General features: G+C 40.6%; 1 protein-coding gene across 3 annotated transcripts; it reads right to left on the minus strand.

The window, feature by feature from the left end:
• Positions 1–62: 62 nt before the first annotated feature.
• Positions 63–22,759, minus strand: NCBP3 (nuclear cap binding subunit 3). 3 transcript variants are annotated; one of them, XM_019545532.1, is made up of 14 exons: positions 22,600–22,670; positions 21,423–21,576; positions 21,081–21,146; positions 19,178–19,283; positions 16,693–16,818; positions 14,689–14,817; positions 11,624–11,697; positions 10,997–11,105; positions 9,774–9,873; positions 9,312–9,418; positions 7,333–7,621; positions 5,076–5,233; positions 3,430–3,594; positions 63–2,036 (listed from the first exon to the last, which is right to left on the minus strand). In XM_019545532.1, the coding sequence occupies exons 4-14, from the start codon at positions 19,188–19,190 to the stop codon at positions 1,801–1,803; spliced, it is 1,506 nt and encodes a 501-aa protein (XP_019401077.1). In that variant the 5' UTR covers positions 19,191–19,283; positions 21,081–21,146; positions 21,423–21,576; positions 22,600–22,670; the 3' UTR covers positions 63–1,800. The 3 variants fall into 3 exon arrangements, with proteins under 3 accessions (XP_019401077.1, XP_019401075.1, XP_019401076.1); XM_019545530.1 differs by lacking the exon at positions 21,423–21,576 and having other exon boundaries at positions 22,600–22,759; XM_019545531.1 differs by lacking the exon at positions 22,600–22,670 and having other exon boundaries at positions 21,423–21,808.
• Between the last annotated feature and the right edge of the window lie 791 nt (positions 22,760–23,550).

The following is a 23,550-nucleotide window of genomic DNA, read 5'->3' on the forward strand; positions in this document are numbered from 1 at the left end:
GTCTCAGTACAACCCAAACAACCTAGCAAGAAGACACCATTTAGACACTTACCAGGCTCTTGGGGATGAGATCTCAGCTGTATTATTATATATTGTTCTATCTGAAAAGCTTTGTGCAGGGAAACATTAATGGAAGCACACATCAAAGCGACCCATTACAGTGATCAGATATTGCAATCGTTTACTCTTGTTTTGAGCAGGATTTTTATGAGCCATGTTTACCAGACTGTACTCAATATTAAATACAAAACCAAGGGTAAGTGTCACAAAAGCAAGGGAACGGTTAAGGCTTAACGCCCAGTAAGTCGCCACACCAGCTAACCCTTTCATATTCAGGTCTCGTAACTCGTCGCCCATTTCATATATTGCTGTTTGTATGCGCAACAGTGTGACAGAGGAAGCTAACTGCAGGCTCCTTGCTTTTGGAAAACCCCAAACCTATTTCAACGTAGTATAAAAATAGAAAACAGAATAAAACAGTTGTTAAAAAAGAAAGGTGGGGAAGGAATGCACTGACATTTTAGCTTAACAGGACCAACCAAGGAACGAGGAACAATGCAAACAATGCATCGCCAAATTTTGGCAGGCAGTATTTTTACTAATGTGTTCTGTTTACCAGAAGCTGACGTACTCAAAATACTCTTTTCCCAAAATTGTGGGCAGTCAAAATAAATGCCACAAACAAAAATCAGCTACACACTGATCAAAATTTACCTATTTAGAAAGGGGACAAGAGTTAAACAAGGTGAAAGTAACAAGTCAACCATGTGCACATCCACATGTACTTTACAGTAAGAACATTCAAAAATATTGACATGAGACACTGATCCTCTTTTTTTTTTCCTTTTCTCTTTCAGTCATATATATATCTCTATATATATTTATATATTTAAACAGCACATATGAAAACACCACTATAGCTTTCACTGTAGCCAACAGGAGAATTTTCACAAATATAAAAATTAAATTTTTAAGTTTTTAAATTGTTATATTTCTTCAAACATAATACAGCTATACTGAAAGAAAATCTTTAAAATTGTTTCAACATTTAAACTCCGAAATAACCCTCAGGAATTTGCACACGTCGGTCAAAGATCCAATTCTGCGGTCTTGAACTTGTCGATCTTCACTTAAAGTAAAAATTAATTATCACCAAATGAATGAAGCAGAATCCTTTTTGACATTAGTCTGGTGGTGCTGCTTTGACAGTATTTTCAAAAGTTAGTTTTCTAGGATGTCTGGTTTAGATTTGCATTTAGTATTTTGGAGGGGTAGAAGTCAGCAATCCCTCTAAGCTTTACCTTTAGTGGCCATCTGCCCAGGAAGCATCATTGTTATTAGTTTATAAGAAAAAGGCAGGTGCTGGCACCAGCTTTAAGGGCCAGGCAGTGGTGATTATTATGAAGTTCCCTGTTCTTTGGACAAACTGTGTAAAACATTTTCTTAAAAGATCCTGTGTTAAAAAAATTAAGAACAAAAAGGTTGTCTACAAAATCCAGAATTGTTTTGCCTCTTTAAAGTTTGAAGCAAGGGGGAAAAATGTTTTAAAAGAATGTCTAAGGGCCTGCTAAAATAAATGTACTGAACAATGCCCTACACAACACAGGGCCACGACACACCGAAGACAAATGTGATTGCTTTAAGTGTCAAGTGTTATACAGGTTTTTACTTCTGTATAAAAAGAGAGAGGCTCCTGGAACCTTAATTACCGTGTCCCTGCCACAATGTTCAGCTTTTGGGCAATGGAAATCTTGCCACGTTGCAGAGTCAAAATCCTGAGTATCAGGATCTAAAAGAGCATCATGATTCAGTGTCTGACCCAGAACTACTCTCCCGGCTAATTTCAATCTGTAGGGATGGTAAATTATCCAATCGACTTTTCTTCTGGCGTGACTGTTCTTTTTCTTTGATCAGAGCACCCCATACCCGCTGGAGCTCTGAATCATCCTCCTCTGGAGATGCTGCTGAGTTTTCTGATTTATCTGGAGTCTTTTCCTGCGTCTTAGGTGCAGATCCTAAGCGGGTCCATAAGTTACCTAAATGGGGGGGGGGAAAATAGTATAAACATGAGAGAAACATGAGGAGCACAGTCAAACGCCTTAAACATTAACTATCGTATAGTTGAAATACTCAAAATGTAGGGAATACCACCTTAAAATTTCATTAAACACAGTTTTGGTATGTTACTTAATACGTTTTAAAGCAGGGACGGGCAATTATTTTGAGCGGAGGGCTGCTTACCCAGTTTTGGCCGGCTGTCAAAGGCTGCATGGGTAGCCCCACCCCTCAACAGGTGCTCCACCCCTTGACAGGTGCCCCGCCCTCTGGTCACCATCTTGGGACCAATGTCCCAGGGTCAGCACCAGTGGGGCCCAAAGCAGGGCACAGGCTGGCAGGGGTCCGTGGAGCCAGGCTGGGCTGCATCAGCAGGGAGAGGGGAGCACAGCTCTGACCCCCGGCTTGCCAGCAGGGAAGAAGCTGGTGCTGAGCATGGGAAAAAGTGGCCCCTTCCCCACCCCACGTCCAGTGGCCCACGCTGCAGGCTCTCGCAGCCTGTACAGGGCTGTCTGGAGCGGGCACAGGCAGCACCATGCAGGCTGCAAGCAGCTACAGCGTGGGGCACCGGGTGTGGGTGGGGAGGGACCGTTTCCTACTCCCACCTGTATGTGTTTTGAGAAATCTGTGCTTATTCTAGTGACAGGCTAAAGTCAGATACAAAGCTGTGAGCAGTTGCTGACATAGCTGAGTTAATTATAGCTGTTATGGGGTATCATCTGTTACTGAGCTGTGCTTGAAGAAGCCCCTAGTGTTGATGCACTTTACCTGTATAGGCTGTGTGCACATCAGAATGCTTTGCTGGTGTAATATCGCCAAAAATCAGTATAATGGCAGAGCCACTCCTAGTGTAGACCTCCTCTTATTGTAAGCACTGAGGTATCTATGTAAAAGTACTTCTTATACACAAAAGAGAATAAACTATATCAAGTAAAAATCAGAAAGCCACATACCCTTAACTACCACTGCACAAGAAGTTACAATTTTTTCCCTCATTCTTTGCTAAGTTGTCCAGACAATCACTAATGAATTTCTAACTCCAGTCAACAGAACATTCTTTAGGATTGTCATTTGAAGTTCTTTCGTGTCGTACAGCATCTTAAACAGCTCTCTAGCAAGACCGAAAAAGTTGACATTTTTAGCCTTTGATATAGAACAGTCTTAACTTACAAATGGTGTGAATTAAGGCTTTTTAAAGTGAAGCTTTTATGGACATAAGATTATGAAGTCTAGAATTTTATCCATGAAATAAAAATAAAACCCCCAGAAAATTATTTTTGCTATCGTTTGGTCATTAAACAATAGCGGCACATCACCTCCACATACAAACCCCAAAGGCAAAAAAAAGGGATACTTTCTCTGCGTGCAACTAACCTGATTTCTTCTCCCGAGTATCTGAGTAGAGGCCTTTCACATCTTGCTTGGGGATCCCTAGTCGGCTATGCACGTCTGATATTGGTTCTCGACGAGGAGTGCTGGTGCTGCTTGGGGGTTTGACTTCTGGAGAGTGTGGTCTCTTTCCCAGCCTCTGCCGGACATCTGGAAATTTATTTTGCAATGGTTTATTTTACAATGATTATTTTACAATGTTTTGCATTCATTTTCCCCTGCCAAGCTAATCCTCAGCTTCATCTACTTGCAAAACTTGGAATTATAAAAGCCCCTTTTGTTTCTCTCTTTTTTTAATCTCTTCATTCAATCCTACACAATTCATTACCTATTCAATTTTCTGAATTCTTGTATTAGATTTTCTCTAGGCTTCATTTTCTCCTATGACAGGTCTGCGGCTTGGCATCTTTGCAAAGTATTTCCCTTTGGGATATTTACTGCTACATGGCTGGAGTTGTCCCAGAACCAAAAGTAGTAACAGTAAGTCTATAACGGTTCCTGAGAGTTATCTTTGGTTTTGTTACACTTCTGTTTTAAGAGCATAAATAGCAAAGGAAATAAAAAAAAAAAAGCTTTCCATCCAGCATAGGGCATAACACTAGGAATAGTTTGCCTTCTTCATTGTTTTGTACCTAAAAAGTAACCAGCATGCTTCTGAATTAAAACACTACTTTGTCTTCACTTTGGAAACCAAAATGGAAAATCAGAATCCCAGTAAAAACAGAAATTTAACCCGTAACGTGATACATTCATCATAAGGAAAATTTAGAGGTCTGTGTGGTATAGCTCCTGGGTTCTGCAATTTTTGTGAGAAAACTGAAAAAAAAATATGTGAACACAAATGAAACAGGAACACATGCAAGCAAATCTGGTGTTCTGAAGAATGTGAAAAAATAGAACAGAAAAAACAACTGGACTCTTTATATACGCTACTCTGTCTGATTAAGATAAGCTTCTGAGTGCCTTTAAGATTAGTAATTTTTGAGTTTTAGAGAGGAGGTATCATAATATTCTGCATTTTATTTGGCATTAAGTAGCCCAAAAGCAATCCATTTTAGTTTTGTATCATACTGACCTCCAGGAAGTACAAGACATTTTCATTTAGAAAGAATCCCTGAATCAAGCAATGACCAGTCCAAAAAACAGAACAAAAAGAATCTGAGGGAACTGGATACAAATAAACCAACCAAGCAATAATCAATTTTCCTCCTCCACCTGACTGTTTCCTTGCCTACAGCATTCCTCAACTTCAGTTCTAGACTCTATGCCCCTTCCCTAGTTCCCGCAATACCGGATCATCTTTTCATCATCATACGCTGCTATCCTTCCCGTCTCCCGTTCTGTATAAATGAGCAATTTGTTCAAATGAGAGAAGAAATTAGCATAATACACTTACCTGAACAAGTTCTGAATAACTGAAACCAAATGAACTGCAATTTCATTACTGCAAATTGTCAAAGTCTGGGGGACTTAACTTTCTTTATAATAAAGGGTGAAAAATACCAGAGAATAGCAAATCAACCTGCAGCTGGACTGAATGTCCAGAAGTTTTAGTCTAAAGTGACTCAAAATATACAACCACACGTGAAATACTAAGTCATCCAGTGTATGCAATACAAGTCCCAAATTACCTGATTTTATAGTGCTGGCTGGCTGACGCTGCCCTGTGTTATTCTGACGTTTTTCCTCTAATAATAGTCTTACATCTGCAACTTTCTCTGAAGATCCTTTGCTACCAATCCGGTTTTTGACGTTACTGGATGCTATACTATCTGCTCTCATAGAGTTCCTAAATAAAAAAAGACAATGTATTTCTAAACAGAGCAAAGTCTTTTGACTGAAGCCCAATACAATTGTGAGAGATTCCTCCGGTGTATAAATCACACTTTGAAAGTTAATATCCAGATTTCTTTTACTCCAAAGCATGGGGAAAAAAAAGCAGGTTATTTAAAACTCCTAGCATCCAGAGTCAGTCTCAATTCTTTTTCAAGCAAATCAGTCAGTTCAGAGCACTAGATGTTTGTTGCACGCCCTGCATTTCATGGTTGAAACTTGTAACAAACAGTTTGCAAAATGTTTCTGATTTTATTACACAATATAATCATCCTTTTTCAGAACCATAATAGACATTGGGCCAGTGCTTTCCCTCAGGTTTACATTACCGCAGATTGTTAACAGAGATTATAAGCAATGTGTGCAAGGGGCTGTCTGTAACATCTCCTACGGGTAAGACATTGTCAAAGAGAGACCTGCTACCACCTGTGGTAAAAGGTGGTAAAAAGCACCATTTTGGCAGTTTTTTAATCGCTACAAAGTATACTGAAAGCTAAAAATGAGGTGAATGAGCTCAGTTAGTACTCATTTTGAACAGAGATACAGCAAAGTTAACTAGTTATAGCAGTGTCTTGGGGGGGGTAAAATGCAGAATAAATGAATAGTCTCAAAACTGATTTAATTCATAATATAATGGTTCCATGAGGATCAAAAGTATACTTCAGTTTTTAAAAATGTTTTTCTTACTTACATGATAAAGACCTTGCATTATAAATAGAAAAAAAATGGATACCTAGTTTAGTCTTTACTAGTCAACTCCATTTGCTTTAGAAGCTTTCATTTTCAAGTTCCTTTGCATTAACAAAATCCTGCAATGTGGCACTACAAAATTGCAAGTTTGAATAGCTTTCCGTCTTTCTTTTTTTAAGTTTTTATTAAATCACAGAGCTAAAGATGCTCTGTTGATGTTCCTTTTTCGCTTAAGTCATGCCAGTTCTGTCGCCGAGATCATAAATGATCAGTCTTAAGTAGGGTGACCGTAAGTCCTGCAAATGGGGACAGTCCTGGCTTCTGTAGTCTGGTCACAGCCAGTTGGTCAAAAATCCTGGGTCGGAGTCCAACACGGAGGTAGAGCAGTGTGGTATACTAGGCAGGTGACTGGCAGGCACTGCTCCATGTGGGAACAAGGATGTGCCACATGAGGGAGGAGTGAAGCCTGCTCCAGTCTACCTGCCTTGGTCCTGCCTGTTGCACCATGCCTCCCCACCAGACTCCAGCCCAGGACTTTTGACCAACCAGCCTGGACTAGACTGGAAGCCAGGGACTCTCCTAAGACTCTCGTTTGCCCAGGACATGTGGTCATTCATCCTAGTCTTAAGGAAAGTGTCAGTTGCAAGATTTCCAGTAGTCGTTACCCAGGGCTCAGGATTTCCAACATGAGGTATACTGCACACTGAAATGTCAAGTCACAAGGAATACTGTAAAAGGATCACATCCTATGTTAAGTCAAAACAGAACACTGTAAATTTTGTTCTGGCAATGATCACATGCTACACTATGGATGCCCTCTCTGGAAATGTAAGGTACAACTGGAATGACAAATACACAGGATGTTAATACCATCAGCCCAGTCCTGCACACTTGCATGCCCAAGTTTATTTTTATGCAGTCCCGCTGAATGCACTGGTACGACCTACTTAGTGAATTAAATCATATACATATATGTGCACAGGATCAGGATGAAATCCTTGTACATAATATATGCTTTAAAAGTTAAAGTGTGACTTTCATACTTTGAAATAATGACTTGATCTCAGTTATTGTACACTAATTAGTTACAAGAATTTCAGTTGATCTCTGTGAACTTACTGAAGCTGTGATTAAGTCGCTGTAACCTACTAATCCTAGCTGTATAGACCCTAGAGATCTTTGGCCAGGCTCATAATCTGCTCCATCTCCTTCTCTAAAACTTCAAAGAAAATCCCAGTAAAGTAATGCTTTTTGGGAAGGGAAAGTGCATGCTTATAAAATGTGTTATGTCAAGAATCTTCAAAATAAGAATTAGAATGTAAGGCACACTTCTAAGTAATAAAGCATAAGAAATTATATTTTTACCTGATATTTTTCAATTGAGATTCCACCTCATCTGCGTACATCGTCATTTTCATGCTCTTTTTGGGAGAGGGAGTTGATATCATTTTCAGTTCAAGATCATAGTCCATTTCATCAGAATCAGAAGCACTAGCACTTGATCGCCTGGCTGCACTGCGATCTCGGGCTTGTTTGAATGCTTGTAGCTCATCCCGGTACTCTACCACAACTCTGTCATCTTCGTCCATATCTTGATCTTCCTCCTCCTCCTCCTCTTCCTCCTCAATAGGTTCCTCAGGAACATTCACTAGGCCTGAAGTACAATATATTAATTTTGACATGTTGAAGTTTCTTTTTCCATCAAGTTATTAAGAACTATGATCCAAAAAATCAGGAAAGATAAATAAAGGCTCCTCACAGGCAGAATGAGTGAGTGCTTATGTACCGGCAAGTCAATATAGAAAAATGAAAGAAATGAGAGTCATGACATGAGTCAGCCTATAACAATCAACGCCCCAGAAGGTCAATTAAGTAATGCATCTGGATTTTTTTTTTAAATCTAAATTGCACAATCATCAATATAATATATTGTGATACTTGCTGGAGAAATGATAATCAAATTTCAGTTTCTTCGAGGGGTTATAGCGGTCACTGCTGGTGCCAGAACAAATGAAATTCCTTTCAGGTCTCTCAATATAATAGGTGCTGCTATTATCAGTACTCTAATTTTATGTTATAGATCCGTTTTTCCTCTTAAGCTGAGTGAAAGACATCTGTTTTTTAAATAATCTGTTTGTCTGACACTCTCTCATTTATAGAATTAATCTATACAAATTAACTACTAATTCAAAATGTCAATTTGCCAAAACAGAAGACAAAAAAAAGACTGTTAATGGAACAGCTGCCAGAAGATAAGTATAACGATTATTATTTTACTTGAAAGCTATACTTTCATTGAAAGAAAATTATTTTAATGGTTAAATGATGTATGCTAATGCTGTCTTAACATGGTTTTGCATTTACATACAGCTTTTCACCTTAAAATGCCTCTGTTACTTCTAGTTCTTACAATACTCTTGCAAAACAATCATCAGGTGAAGACGGAACAAAAAAACATTTAAGGCACTGAATTAAGATACGGGTTTGAGTCCGAGGTTAATCCCACACCTCAATGGTAACCTTTTGTGGACTGCTTAATTTCTGTACCTCAGTTCCTCGTAAGTAAAATGGAAGTAATACTGACTGTCTCCCAGTGTTATAAGGAGATACTACAACAAAGCAGCACAAGAGCTAGATAACCCCAATTTTACAAACAGGAAAACAGAAACATGAGGAGGTCACATATCAAACAAATCACAGCAAAGCACAGGATTCAATATTCTGACTCATCTTTCTTTTCTAGCCACCTCCATCCACATAGCACACGGTAACTACAGCTCTGTCTTGGACTAATCTTCAGTCTGGTTAAGGTGAAGCAAATCACAAAAGTAAGGCCTACGTCATATATGCAAACCACCTCGATTTACAACAAAGAAGGTTGATTATATACTTCTTAGCTGATAGGGTACCTCCATTCCCTTACAGGCTACCTTGAGACACCGTGCATTCATTGGAAGCTTATTAGGAACAAGCCAGATGCAGAGATTCTCCACATTTTTGGACCCAAGTCAACCATCAAAATTTATCATACAACCTTATCATCAAAGAAAAGAGGCTCCAGGGTGATTAGCTGACCACTTGCTATGGACTTGTGGACTACCAGAGGTCCACAGACCACATTTGAGTAGAAAAACTTCTGTTGGTTTTGAAATAAGTATAGGTAGACTTAATTAGCTCAAATGGGTAGACAAGATGATCTTGTGCTCTCTTTTAGCCCTACTTTAATATAAACCTTATCATTTCCTTCCCTTCTCTGATTCTGGAGTTTCACAACAGCAGACATCCTCAAACTCTATTTGAAGATACAATGTGCAATGTGTTTCATTTAGTAATTAACAGATTACCTGAATGCCGGTGCTTGTAAGGAGGTGTCAAGCCAACATCATCCCCAATAAGTGTCCTTTTCTTTATTACATCACGGTGGATTCGACGCGAATGATACCTTCGTTTCCTAAAATTCATCAAAAGGAAGATATTGCTGTCATATAAAAGGCCAAAATGAGAGTGGGCCAAACTCAGCCAAGCCATAAAGCAACTGCATTTTCACTGTCTTCAATGGCAGTCAGAAGCATGTATTCAGGGGCTCCATTCTGTCCGCAGCATGAACATTATGAATGCAAGTACAGACTAATTTTAAATGTTTTTCCTTTAAGACTTAAAAATGTAAAGTCACCTTTGCTTAAATACCACACAATACTTTTTTCTCTCCAGTCTTCAGACCTTTAAGGGACAAATCCATAGCTGAAAAAATCTTACTGACATGATTAAATATGTGTATGGTCCTAGTCCCTTTGCCCTGTACTCACCAAGAGTTGCTAAGAATTCCTTTCATGCCCCCATAATTGGGATTGCCGTATTTCATATAATACTGGCTTCTCCTTGCAGCTCCAAGTTCTTTTTTGTCATCTGAAAAAAATGTGCTAAAGTCAAAGGAATATTTTTCTTTTTGCAAACACATTGGTATGAAAATTAAGGAAGTCTAAGTCAAGGCAAGAAGGATGCACAGAAAACTAATGTCTAAAATATTAACGACCTTCTAAAATGGCCAGTTTCCTTCCTTCAAACAACACTTAGTCAACACAAAAAAGGAATAGTCTTGCTGACAACTCCTTTGAAATGAAACCAGAGCAGTAAAAGACACACTATTCAGCTGATTTCATTCCACACAGCCTTTGACTATCTATTAGCCATCTGTTTGATTACGCATCAGTAAGAGTAGGAATATGGACACTATCTTAGAGAGGACACTCACAGGGCTTTGTGAAAAGAGATATATCCATATCAGAAAAAAGCAAGCAACTGAGTCTACTTTACTCGTAATAAATTATCCAGTGACATTATTGTACTTGGTAACAATTTCCACCCACTACCTCACAAGAAGTACCATATCATAAGCATGTCAAATGATCTGGATGCTTTTAAATGGTGAGACTACCCCTGTGAGACAGGAAAGCAGAAAACCTGTTTAGAAAGATTAAGATTCTAAGCCTTTTTGGACTCAAAGTATCCCTCATTAGATTCAGGGCAGCTCACGTTAGACTCAAAGGTGCCTCTCGGAAAATGCCAACTCTTACTTTTCTGTAGTCAAAAACCAAGCGAAAAGTAACAGGGTAATTCTTCAAAAAGCTCAGGCCACAACAGGTCATAGCGTTTTAACACTATGGATTACTGTTTCAAATCTCTGGCTTGCCTGAACATGTAACAATGCTACAGCACCTTGTGACACCCTTGAAAAGATCTCAAGGCACCCCATGGTGCCACGGATCCCTGGTTGAGAATCACTGGATTAAGAAGTGTGTCTTCTGTTGAACTTCTGCAATGGACTGAGTTTTGCCCAGGGTAAGTTTTATATCTCACTTGGACTGGATTTAATTTACACACAAAATATACGCAAATATTACAAAGTGTTAGATTGCTTTTTAGATATGACATGCTAACGCGTAACATCAAAAATAATAATAAATCTTTGTGCAGCTCATCATTTAGGCATGAAATAAATTGTAGAGGGTCTCTGAAGTGGGCCACTTACCTCTAGTAGCAAATCTCATGAACAGTTTATTTCCTTTAGCTAGTTTGTTGGCTGGACGAAGATCATTACGTAACAGAGAATCTTCTTCTACCTGAGAGAGCGCATCCAGCTTTGGGGTGGGGGTGGAAAAATGAAGACAGTTTTGGATACAAAAAATGAAGTCTTTACATACACATTTATTTCATTCAATAGTCAAAACTAACAAGCAATTACTATGAAAATATATCGTCATCTTAAGAACCTCCCAGCATGCGTGTGAGCTTTGTTGTTTCACAATTCTTTTGCTGTTTTGAAGTCTCCATTTCACAATTTCTTTCATACTGTACCTCACAAGGTTGGATTTTCTGACCTCCTGTATGCCAGAGACATTCCTTCTCCTCAAAATCCACCTTCGCAAATCCCTCCAGTGTTGATATCCCCACTGACAAGCTCTTCAGATTGTCACTTGCCTTTGTTGTTTTCCCCACAAATTTTATTTAATTACAAAGATAATTTAATTACTAATTTATATTTACATATGATATGTTTACTCACAACTGACACTAGAAGTACTTCATATTTGAAGTACGTTACACTGGCCAAAAACGCATCTCTTATGCTAATGTTTGTTCTTCTTTCTGTACTGACCTCAACATCACTTGGACTGTCATCTTCAACCTCTCCCTCCTCAGTCTCATCATCTGAGCTTTCCTCTTGTTTGTCTAAGAACAAATCAAAAAAAAAAATATTCTTCATTTTAAAACGTCAGATTTTGGCTTCCAGTTTGATTTCAGAAAACAAGAGCTTATTAGTCATTCTGTGAAAGCTGGTGAGAAACATCTGCATACATTTTAAACAGATTATATGAATGCAAAACAACACTAAATAATCAGAGATTTTTCTTTATACTTGCACGTTAAATCCAGGCAAGTGGTTGAAACTGTAGGATTACAAGTCTAATAGTCAGAAAATGAAAGAAGTCGTACTGCACTTCACTTATGGACAGAGGTCACTGAGGTCAGGATTTAAGAACTTGTTGGGTGCTTAAACCACAAACATTTTTAAAAGAAAATCCTGAATGCATTTATTTAGCTACTATTTAAAATCAAAACAAAACCCCATAATCTAGAATTCATTACTTTAAAAATATCAAGAAAATCATTGACGCCAAGAAATTGAACGCATTTAATTTCAAGAATTGGCCATTGTTTTGGGAATTTTATATACGTGATCACAGTCGCTAGACAATAGCATCAATTTTCCAGTTTAATAATTTGCAATGAGAAAAAGGTTGTTTATACTGTTACAAGCTTTTCTAATTATTCCTCAGATAGGATTTACTAGTGAGTGATATATCGTTTAGCAATGCTTCTCACAAATACCCCAAAGCACTTTAAAAATGTAGGTTAAACCTTTCAATAGCTATGTTGTTTCGGTACGGGCCTATAGGGGCCACTTTGCCAAACAATGAACACTAACAACTTGCAGGGTGGAATACAGCAGCTTTTCAACAGCTCGCAGCAACTACACAAAAGTTCATGGCAGAAAGTGGAGAATGCTGAATCAGAGAGAATTCAGACAGGCAACAAAACCCAATTATTCAGGTTAGAACATGGCCAGGTTATCAGGGATGGCATCTGATCTACAAAAAAAAAAAGGGTTGTGGGATCATTATTCACTGCAAGAGGTTTTATAACAAAATATATAACTGATTCTCATATTATCAATTTGAAAAAGGGATCTCTAAGCCAAAGCCTTTTTGCATTTTTATTTATTTTTTTTATTTATCTTCATTCCTTAACTTGCATCATAAGTCCTTTTTGGGCTAAACAGTTTGAACCTCACCTAGTATTCTTGCTTTTCCAGATGAACAGGTATGTACAAAAGTGTAATAGTAACATAAAGTCCTCCTACATAATGATATGTGGAGACCTGATGTAATACCTACTTAGTAGCCAGTATGATGAATGTGCAAGTATGGCTCTTCAATTTCAATTAATACGATCCCTTAATCTCTAAAATCCTCCTAAAGCAGGTACTTTAAGATTATGTTTTATAGCATCTAGGTATTTATTTTAAATTATCTCATGGTTACGTTTAGGTTATGATGGTTAACTACTTAAATTGCAGTTTCATGGTTTTTGGGAAACTGAAATCCATGTTTGTCCACAAAAATCAACAAAAATAAATAATAAAGCAATAAATAAACACAATTCTGGGTCCCCAGTGGGAGCTCACAGTCCTTCCTGGTGAGAGGGGAAAAGTACTAGCTGGCAGGATGGCATAAAGGGCAGCAGACAAGATGGAGGTAGTTGCTCCCTTGTCCATCCCCCCTGCCCCTGAGGCTTCTCCACCAATAACCCCTGAGTGGCCGGGCCACTGCAAAATGACCGTGGAAAAGAACTTTATGCCATGATCAATCCGCGAAAATTGGTAAGTCCCCCCATGATTTAGGTAGACCCCTAGTTATTGTATATGCTACAACTACACCAAAAAGCTTTCAGTTCAATTAAATGAGACATATTTCGGTTAGATGATCCGAAGTGTAGCCGAGAGTCTTCAATACCTTGTACAAATTAGCTTTCTTAAAGAAAGGAAGATGCTAGGGATGCTGTGAGGTTGCAGAGAAAACCTGCAGGTAGTAATGTATTTGGGAAGGCTACTGGAAGTTTAACAAAGTTCTGAAAACAGACTTTAACTGATGGGGCCTGCTCAGGCTTAAAACAGAGAAAAGGGAATTTGTTTGTACAACTCACTTAAGTGACACTGATAATAACCTTAACAACAGAAGCGTTTCTCACTTTCATTAGTACTGTGTAATGCCACATCATTGTAAGTTATCACATGGACCTAACAGTAAAACAGTTGGGTGCAGTCATCAGGTAACTGAAGCCAGAGATTTCTGAACTATGTCCGCGAGACTATAATGGAGTTATGATTAGATGGCCGTATCTACACAAGATGCTACTGTGCATTTATTTAGTAAATAATAAATGTTCAGTAATGCGAGTTACTTTGCAATAGTGCTGGCGAACACCCTTTTTGCGACACTGCCATACAGTAGCATCATGTCACTGTTTCTGCCAAGCAGCATTACTGCAGTCAGCATCTTGTGTAGATGCACCCAGAGTTTCCAGGTTCAAAGTCAAAGTGTAGTTCTGCTTTGTTTTATTACAACTAACCTTGCAGCATGCTGTTTCAGAAAAGAGAATATTGGCTAAATTCAGAGCTGGTATAAACAGCAGTGGAAGTTACACAATGATAAAGCAGCACCGCGGCCCAGAGATCGTAGAGGATGGTGGTGTTTCAAGGAAAAGAAACCAGCAGAAGAATTTAGGTCATAAAGCATCTTCTTACACCCATTTACTTTTCACTGCTATAATGCTCAACTTCTACTCCCTTTCTTGTAAATCACAAGAATTCTTCTTGTGTAACTTGCACCACTATTTACCTCACCTCTGAGTCTGGACCCATCTTTAGAACGTTCTAATTGATCAAATCACTGTTTTTGGTACATCTCCAACCCACCTTTTGGGAAGCAGCTCCTTCAAAAGGTTTCCAAGATGAAAGCCTTTTTTAAACTGGAAGAATACATTTACCTGAAACCATATGACAGAACCTTCTTCAGTAACTCAGATCATGCAACACCCCCACACAACACAAATTTTAGTGTGGGTATTTAATGGCATGACCCATATATTCTGTGCATCTACCTTTCTTGGGTTTTTCAGTTGTCTTCTCCTCACTGTTTTCTCGGTTTTTGATTTTTTCCTGATCAGGCATAGAGCTCATATTTATAAGAGCACGTGTTGCTGTTACTTCATCAAGCCACACCACATTACCTAAACAAAACAAAACAAAAATCAAGTTAGCCGAAATGTTTCCCTCAGACTCTTATGATGACAACATTTATCTTAAATGATTGCATCTTCCCCACATACAGAAGGAAAATTACTATTATAAAACTTCCATCACATTATAGGTAGTAGTGAAAAAGAAAGATCCTGGACCTGAAGAATGCACTGCATTTGAAAGCTGGTCTAAATGTATCCTAACTGTGCAGCTGCTCCAATAAAGGTATCACCCAGAGCACACTTGCCTCTCATATACCTCTTAGACCATTATGGCTACAACACCACTCAGTGCTACCAATTTTTTTCTTCTATAAAAGTAAAACTAATGGCTTAGAACAACTAGTTAGTAGAGCACAGACATTTAGTGTTACAAAGATCACATTTTTTGACTGAACTAAAAGCATGCTAAAATGAATATCCACATGCATAACGTGTAGATGCCCTGATAAATGGAGGACTCATCCGGGTGTGTTATGCATTTCGTAAACCTGTCAAGAAACAAATAGGATTGAATCAAGAATACTGGCTCATAAAACTGTTTGTTAATTTGTTTTGAAGAGTGTTACTTTGCATCTGTATTTATAACGCTTTACATTATTGTAGGACATGATCTTGAGGCATAGTCTGTAAAGTAAGTCCGAGTAATTCAAGGTTTCATTACAGAATGCCAATGGGGGTTTTTCTTTTTTTTTTTTTGAAAAGAGAAGACATGTTGCTGGATTAATGCTTTGAGTACGAGCAAAGGTCTGTTAAAGAAAATGCAATGCAAGATCAGTACCTATCAAGAAAATATCTTGGGGAGAGAGAATTAAAATCTCAAGCAGTAAAACTGATTAAGCATTAAGCTGATGATAGATTCAAAAGATAAAGGAAAAAAGTGGGCAGGAGAAAGGCAACGTCAGAGATGCTTCTTTAAAAAATATGCAGAACAAAGACCAATCTCTTGAGATGGCTTCAGTCCAGATACAGCCACAAATGTATTTTGTTCTGTTTGCCATAGAGTGTGACACTATAGAACAGGTTCATATTTGTTTAATATTAAGACGTTTGAATAGATGAGACTCAAACAGAAAGCATGCTGTCTTCTAAATTTGAAGACTAATCAACAAGAAAAGCCATGTGTGAATCAAATACCCAAATGTTTTCTCATCTTCAGTTAGTTAAAATCTACATTTCTATGTTTCTCACTTGGAAACACAGCACCTTAGCTCAGTACATTTCCAGTCTTTCCAGGTTTTGTTCTACTAATGATTTGTTGTACTAATGTATTTTGAAGACAGTGCTGCACTTTGTCATTTTTGCCAAGGTCAGCATTTTTATGTCATAAATAGACCCCAAAATATTGTATGCTGGCTAACTGTATGAGTCTCTTAAATGCAGTATCAGAACCAACAAACACTTAAATGAGTCTACATACTAAAAATGCAATTAACACCAAACCCTCATCTTGGCACAAACACTCTGCAGCTTTAGCCTTCATTACTTATCTGATGATGTGCAAACCAGAACAAAATCCAGATCTCTAACAGCTTTAATCTAAGTGAGTATGACTGTAAATACACACCGCATGAAGCTCTATGGAGCAAACAGACGTATTCCAACCTCGTAACTTTTAATTAAGACTTCAAACCTATTATTTAAAGAACGCCATGCTCCACTAGTGTTTGATAGAGGTAAGTTTCCTTTCAAGCTAATTACTAAACTATACAATGTGTTGATATTCACAGCATTTTATTAACTATTTCATTTGAATAATACTCCTTGAAACTAAGGCAGAAAGCCAGGGAAAGTCAGTGGCAGAGGAAGGATAAGAAATCTCTTGAGCTCTGCAGTACCACAAAGATTAAGGTTTACTTTACTTACATGACGTGTCATCTAGCCATTCAATATGAGCAGGAGGATACTCTTTGAAATAAGCGAAGATGTCCTGGGTACTCATCTCATCTACCCCACAAATGTAGATTGTATCCAATCTCACTTTAGGGATCGCTGAGAAAGAAAATCTTTACTCACTTCTGTTGAACAGGTGTGATTAAAACATTTTAAACTAGCAAAGGTGATTTTATTAAAATCATGTTCAAGCCATGCTATTCTAAACTTATGAACTTCCATTCTCTTGGCTTCCAACTTGGTTACAACTTCACAATATTTTTAACTTTTCTAGCTGAAAATAAAATTTGGATATGGAAAATACAATGCCATTAAGAATACAAGAATGTATTGTTACAGAAGTTCTACTGCTAAAAATTGTTTAAGATCTTAAACTTGAATGACAACCTCTATGATTTTTTTCTCCACCTGGTGTTAAAAGCAAGAGTAATGTACTGGTGTTAATTTTACCATAACTGAAAATTAAATAAAATATTTTCCTCATGTTGTCAATTAGGAATATGAACAGTTAACCGATTAATCATTTAACTGATAACCCCAGTGATAACCAGTTATAGCTTACTGGTTAGCACAGGGCAGGGAACCATTTGGCAGGGAAGGGGGGGAACTGAAGCAGTATGGTGCCCCAGCTAAAACCAGGGGAGGGAGGGAGGAGCGGCAACCAGTACCTATAGCTAGGCTCCGCAGACCCTGGTGCAGCTGCTTGCAGTCTCCCTGCCACCTGCTACTAGCAGCCTGGGCTCCAAGCAGGCTCCTCCTGCCCACTGCAGAGCCCCGGCTACTCACAGCAAGTAGTTGCACCAGGGTCCACAAAGCCCAGCTATTAGGCCTGTGTGAAGCAAAATGTATTTGCTTCGGATTTCGACTGGTGATTCAGAGGGACAGTGATTCGATTTAGTGATTTGAACTGCTGTCCCGATTCAATTCAGCCGAATCCAGATTCAAAGATATTCAGCACTGAATCTTATTCAGCCACAGACGATACAGGCAGGTAGTGCTGGCAGGAGCAGCTGGGGGAGCAAGCAGAAAAGCCAAGACTTGAGCTGGCAGCCCTGGGAGAAGCTGCGGCTTGTCCAGCTGCCCCCCTAGCATTTCCCCCACGGGGGCAAGGCAGGCAGTGCTGGCAGACCCGGGAGAAGCTGTGGGGGCTGTGGGGAATGATTGGGAGCTGCCAGCACTCCCTGCCTCACCCTGGTGGGGAGGCAGCTGGGGGAGTCATGGCTTGAGCCAGCAGCCCTAGGAAAAGCCATGGGGGCTGGGGAAAACGAACCGGAAAGCGGGGAGGAAGCCCCTGTCCATTCCCCTAGCCCCTGGTTTGATTCCCCAGCTCCCCAATCATTCCCCACAGCTCCTGTAGCTTCTCCCAAGGCTGCCAGCACTGCCTGCCTCACCCCAGTGGGGACAGCCGTAAGGGCAGCCAGCACTGTTCCCACCAGCACTGCCTAGTGCCTGCCTGTAGTCTATGGCCAAATCTCTCCAAATCGATTCAGAGACTTCTGATTCAATTCGGAGAGATTAATGGGTCTCCCAATTCGATTTGGGCGCTGAAGCAAGCCAAATCTCCTCTGAATTGAATCGGCTACCGAAGCTTTGCACAACCCTACTAGTTATTAGTTACTAGTCTCCCCTCCTTCTTCCCCCTTCTCCCTACTAATTAATCATGTAACTGTTGTAATTACAATGGGTTAAATGGATTTTTTAAAATTGGTATTTACACCCCTATTTTCAATTTGCCTTCTTTGTGTATTTGACAGTACTTTCTCTAGACCCTTTCCCTGTTACCTCTGGAGGGTCAGTGAGTTAGGCCCTGATCCTGCAAAGAGATATGCAAGGAAGGTGGCCTAAATCCTGACAACATGGAGCCCCAGGGATTTTATGCAACTATACACAGATATTTGGATCCACTTGCACTAATGCACTCGCATAACTGGGGACTTAGTTTACATTTGCTTCACCACAGCAACAAAGAAAAGAAACATTTCAAATAAAAACAGGAAAACATAGTTGTAACACCATGACAGATGGTGTTCAACAGAGTTCAAAGAACTCTTCACCCATTTGTTTTGAAAATGACTGATTTGTTTAAGGTCTGACATTTTTTTCATCAGTTATCCAAGAGCCAGACCTTTATGAAGCCTGTCATATAAATGTGTGTTGATGACTTACTTGCTAATCTACATGCAATACTAGGCATAACTGCCAGAGCAGCAAAATAAAGCATCTGCTCAAAGTAATTTCATTTCTTCCAAATATCATCTATTCCATCACCTTATGATCATTTTAATTTGAAATAATTTTTAAAATGATGTGAAAACTAAAGAAGTGAAAATACAAGTTACTGTTCCTAGCAACTCTGCCCTCCTTTATGCAGCATCTCTTGTGGAGTGAGGTAGTACAGCTATCAAAACTAGAGATTCCAGCTTTCAACTCTTTGCTAAAGTCATGGCACTTTCTGTACCTTTCTTCATCATGTCTCGGTCCAATGCCACATTCCTTTGGGCAAGATTCACCTCAGCTCGAAAATGAAAACGTTTTGCTCTTTGCTCTTTTTTCTCAATTGCTTCCTGAAAAATACAAGAGAAATACGCAGTCAGAAAGGAAATGGCTGCATTGTTCTAAACAAGTTCAACAGCAAGATGAGACACTTATAACACACATGACAAGAAAGCGATACTTGAAGATTTTGTTAGTTATCAACAGGCCTGCCCGACCCAAAATACAATGCAAAACAGATGCAGAAACAGAAGAATTTAAAGAACAACTGTGGTTCAATTATGGGTGTACAAAGTGATTATTTTCTTGTGGGTTGAGCAATATAATAGGCATTGTGATGCTTTGTCTGCCACTTACTCTTTGCAACTCTGTGCAAGTTCTTAAGCTCTATGATGAGCATGTTTATTTGTCAGCAAAATGCGTACACAAAGCCAAAGTTCATGAAGCCCTGTCTTAAAGGAAAGATTTCTTCCATCTGGCTATGCTAAACTTTTATTTTAAGATTACTGGTTTGCTTACATGGAAAACCAGAAACAAGTGAGATGATACAGATCACACAGAGCTATCAGGCAATTGAAAAAAAATTGGCAACATATGGCTTTTGGGAATATTTTTTATGTTAGCACTTCTCCAATACTAACTGGAGAGCCAACAATAGAAATCTTGTTCTGGCTGGTAATCCAAGCTATTTCTGGGGAGCTCATTAGCATAGTATCTAAGCAGCAGGGATACAAAAGATCTTATGCAGTCTCTTAAGAGAAACGTTAGTTTTCTTTCTTGGGACCGATTAAAATTAATAGGGTATTAACAGGACATTTTAAACGGCTTTCAGTCATATGAACTAAAATATAACTCAGTACGTTAGCAAATGCTTAAGCAAAAATTGCCCTGATTGATATAATTTCAAGACGGATTTGCCTTGGAAATCTCTGAAAACTGATTAAAAAGTCAAACTTTTCTCGTTAAACAGAATCACCTCTCCTTCCCCATGATTATTAATGTTGCATATCATTAAGGAATATAACAGAGTAGGAAGATTTTCTCCTTGATAATTTAACATGAAATGTCTAAATGAACCGCAAGTGTCCAACGCAAAGGATGCAGTGGCTAGGAACTAGAAAAGTTTTTCAATCCTAAACACGAACTTCTGGGTTTCCCACTGAAACACGACACTATAAGTCAGGCATCAGCACTGTTGCTGCAAGGGTTCAAATTTTGCAGTGCTCTGAAGATATAAAGGCTTAAATGGTACTGGAGCACTACACAGATAAAAGGTAAAATGATGCATCATACGGAAGTGCCAGTGCTTTAAAATTATGTCACATAGCCAGGAGACCAGCTGCAAGTTTAAGCTGAAAATGTTCCACAAAATAATGCCCTTAGACAACACCAGCCAATGGAGCCCAGTATTCCTGCCAAACATTTGCTTTCCCTTGTCACTTGCACAATAAGAAAAATTCAGCTGACTTGATTCAAAGGACTTTGCGATGTGGAGTGGCACCACCGCAATTCCGATAACAGTCTCCTTGTTTTTTGGCAAATGCAGAGAGTTTTTAGAAACAGTATTATACATCCTTGGTGGAGTACAAAAGCTTTGCCCACAGCTAAATCTTTCACTATACAATCATAAAAAGATGCCTGACTCCGGGTTTCCACAAAAAGCTTGTCTACTTTCTAGATTCTGTAAATTACAAATGCTGGATTACAAAAGAGTCATTACAGCACGTGAAAAAGCTCTAGAATCTTATTGCCTTATCTCTGGCTGTTAAAAAGGGACTATGGGACCCTGAAAGCCACCACCACACAACTATGCTTCCTATTCAACTAAGTAATACAACATTTTAAAGGGACACACTTGACGATATTACCTTGGAGGTGACGTCTATTCCTGTAATGAAACTTCCAGCTTTATTTTCATATCTTCTGCTAGTGTCCTATAATAAAGCAAAATTACAACAAATGCTGGATGAAGGCTAAATGCAGCAAGCTTGCTAAACTAATAAGACCCGACCTAGTAGTCAGCTCTGAAAGAAAACACATTTCTTTTTATTCTCCTTACTCCAAGCTAGCGCGGCATCAATCCACACAGGCACAATTCTCACCAGGGTCAATGGAGTTACAAGCAAACAGAATGGATCAAAAATCATTAAACTTTTTTTTTTGTTGTTGCATTGATACACTCACTCTATTTTAGCATCTTAGATATTTACTTTTAAAATATCTGCATTCACAAGGGTGGAATTCACTCTGCTACAGCAAGGAAGTGGAAGTGATTATGAAACATCTTTTCCGTCTCTAATTTCCATGATTTTTTCCACGGCATCTCAAGTACGATTTCCACCCAATTCCAACAGCTCAAATGTGCTTCATGTAATCAGATTAAATTAAAAATGACAGTTTTCAGTACTTAGTTATCAAAGAAAAAAAGTCATCACAAAGTCAACTTTTGCATTAAAATCAGTATTAATTCTCTTGCCACCGCTGATTGAACAATGTTTCCCAAAACCTCAGTATCAGTCACTACCCCTCTTTTCTTCTGAACAAGCCTATTATTACCAGAGCAACCCACAAATGTCACAGTGAAGTGGAGGGGAAAAATAAAAAGGACTTTTATTCCTATCAGTTAGCTCAGCAGCATTCATAAAACACCGCACTAACCCAGGGGCGGCAAACCCCATGGCATATGGGCCACAAGGGACACGGGCCATTTTGGTGTGTGGCCCAAGGGCAGACCAGGGAAGGAGCATGGAAGCCAGTGACAGGCAGGGCAGGGAGCAGAGCACAGAGCCACAGATCAGGCAGGAAGCCTAGGGCAGGGAGCAGAGCAGCTGATTGGGCAGCAAGCCTAGGGCAGGAAGCAAGAGTGCAGATCAACAGGTAGGGCAGGGAGCAGGGAGCAGAGCAGCAGATTGGGCAGGGCGCAACCAGCTGAGCCACCAATCGGGCAGGAAGCCCAGGACAGTGAGCAGAAAGCTGAGCAGCAGATCAGGCAGGGAGCAGAGCAGCTGATTGGGCAGCAAGCCCAGGACAGGGAGCAGAGTGCAGATCAACAAGTAAGGCAGGGAGCAGACCAGCCCATTCAGCTGAGCAGCCAATTGGGCAGGAAGCCCAGGACAGCCAGCAGAAAGCAGAGCAGCAGATCAGGCAGGGAGCAGAGCAGCTGATTGGGCAGGGAGCCCAGGACAGGGAACAGAGTAGCTGAAGTCCAGGGCAGAGAGCAGAGCACAGAGCAGCCGATCGGGCAGGGGAACGGGGTCAGTGACGCGGTGCCCCCCGGGCACCGGCGACCCCGCCCCCCGGTCTCGAGGCACGGACGAGTCCATGGTGCCCCGGGAGGGGGAGGGGGGGCAGCGCAGGCCAGATCCCCCCGCCCCCCGCGGCCCGTACCGGGAGCAGCTCCCGCAGCGATCGCCGCACGGGGACGGCCTCCAGCTCCCCCTCCTCCACCTCCATGGGCTCAGGCTCCGCGCCGCGCGCCTCCGCCGCCTCCGTCTTCACCGAAATCCGCAGGCCCCGCACGGCCGCCATCGCCCCGCCAGGCCCGCCCTCCGCTCACGGCCAGCGAGGCGCGCCAGCTAGAGCGTCGCCGCCGGCCTCCAGGCACGCAGAGACGGGATTGGCGGACAGAGCGTCCCCCCACCCCGCCACGAGCATAGAGGCACGCGCTGTCGGGACAGAGCGCCTCCACCGTCAAAGTGGTTAGGGGATAGAGCGTGTCTCTAGGTCCTCCCGCCTGTGGAGCTCCCTGCAGTGGAGTCTAGTCAGTGCCCTTGTTTCCGCCACTCCTCCCGCAGGGCTCGGGCCTCGTGTCTGCGCCCTCGGAGTGACACAATTCAAAGGGCAGCGAGTCCAGGCTGCGCTCTGACGCGTTTCTTTGTGCTTCTGTTTCCTCACTGGCGGCGAAAGCCGGAGCGATTGATCCAAAGCACCCGCTGTTTCGAAGCCAAGGCCCGATTCTCGAACGAGTAAATACCGGAATGTGCTCATCCCCTCTCCCTCCATGCAGTTGCATGCAATGCGTCTTGCTGCATAGCTGGACTTTCCCAACCTGTGCTAAAACTTCGGGAACTGAACTGAAGCCACGGGAAATGGATAAAATGACTCTCCTTGACTTTGACGGGCGTTCAGTTGGGCCCCCATCCAGATCCAAACCCGCTGAGCTCCCGCACAGGAGCTACAGGTGCTTGAACGTGATCGAGGCCCCCCCTGGTTTGTGCCTCGCAGTCGCAGCCGTGCCGGGGAGCTCGGCGCTACGTGCTGCCGATTCAGTGGTTCGGTTGTGCAGCTGCCGCCGAGATCGAATTGTGTTTTGCTCATGGCCTCAAGACAGGAAGGGTA

The sequence above is a fragment of the Crocodylus porosus genome, unplaced genomic scaffold (genome assembly GCF_001723895.1).
Source record: "Crocodylus porosus isolate Cpor-Errol unplaced genomic scaffold, CroPor_comp1, whole genome shotgun sequence".
In the NCBI taxonomy this organism is placed as follows: domain Eukaryota; kingdom Metazoa; phylum Chordata; order Crocodylia; family Crocodylidae; genus Crocodylus; species Crocodylus porosus.

What these genes read in the sequence shown, in the direction of transcription:
- NCBP3 (XM_019545530.1), bottom strand. Translation starts at nt 22,740, where the DNA reads ATGGCGGCCGTGCGGGGCCTGCGGATTTCGGTGAAGACGGAGGCGGCG. An exon ending in CGCTGCGGGAGCTGCTCCCG is followed by an intron (nt 21,147 to 22,599) that starts GTACGGGCCGCG and finishes GCTTTATTATAG; the next exon opens with GACACTAGCAGAAGATATGA. An exon ending in GGAATTCTTAGCAACTCTTG is followed by an intron (nt 9,419 to 9,773) that starts GTGAGTACAGGG and finishes GATGAATTTTAG; the next exon opens with GAAACGAAGGTATCATTCGC.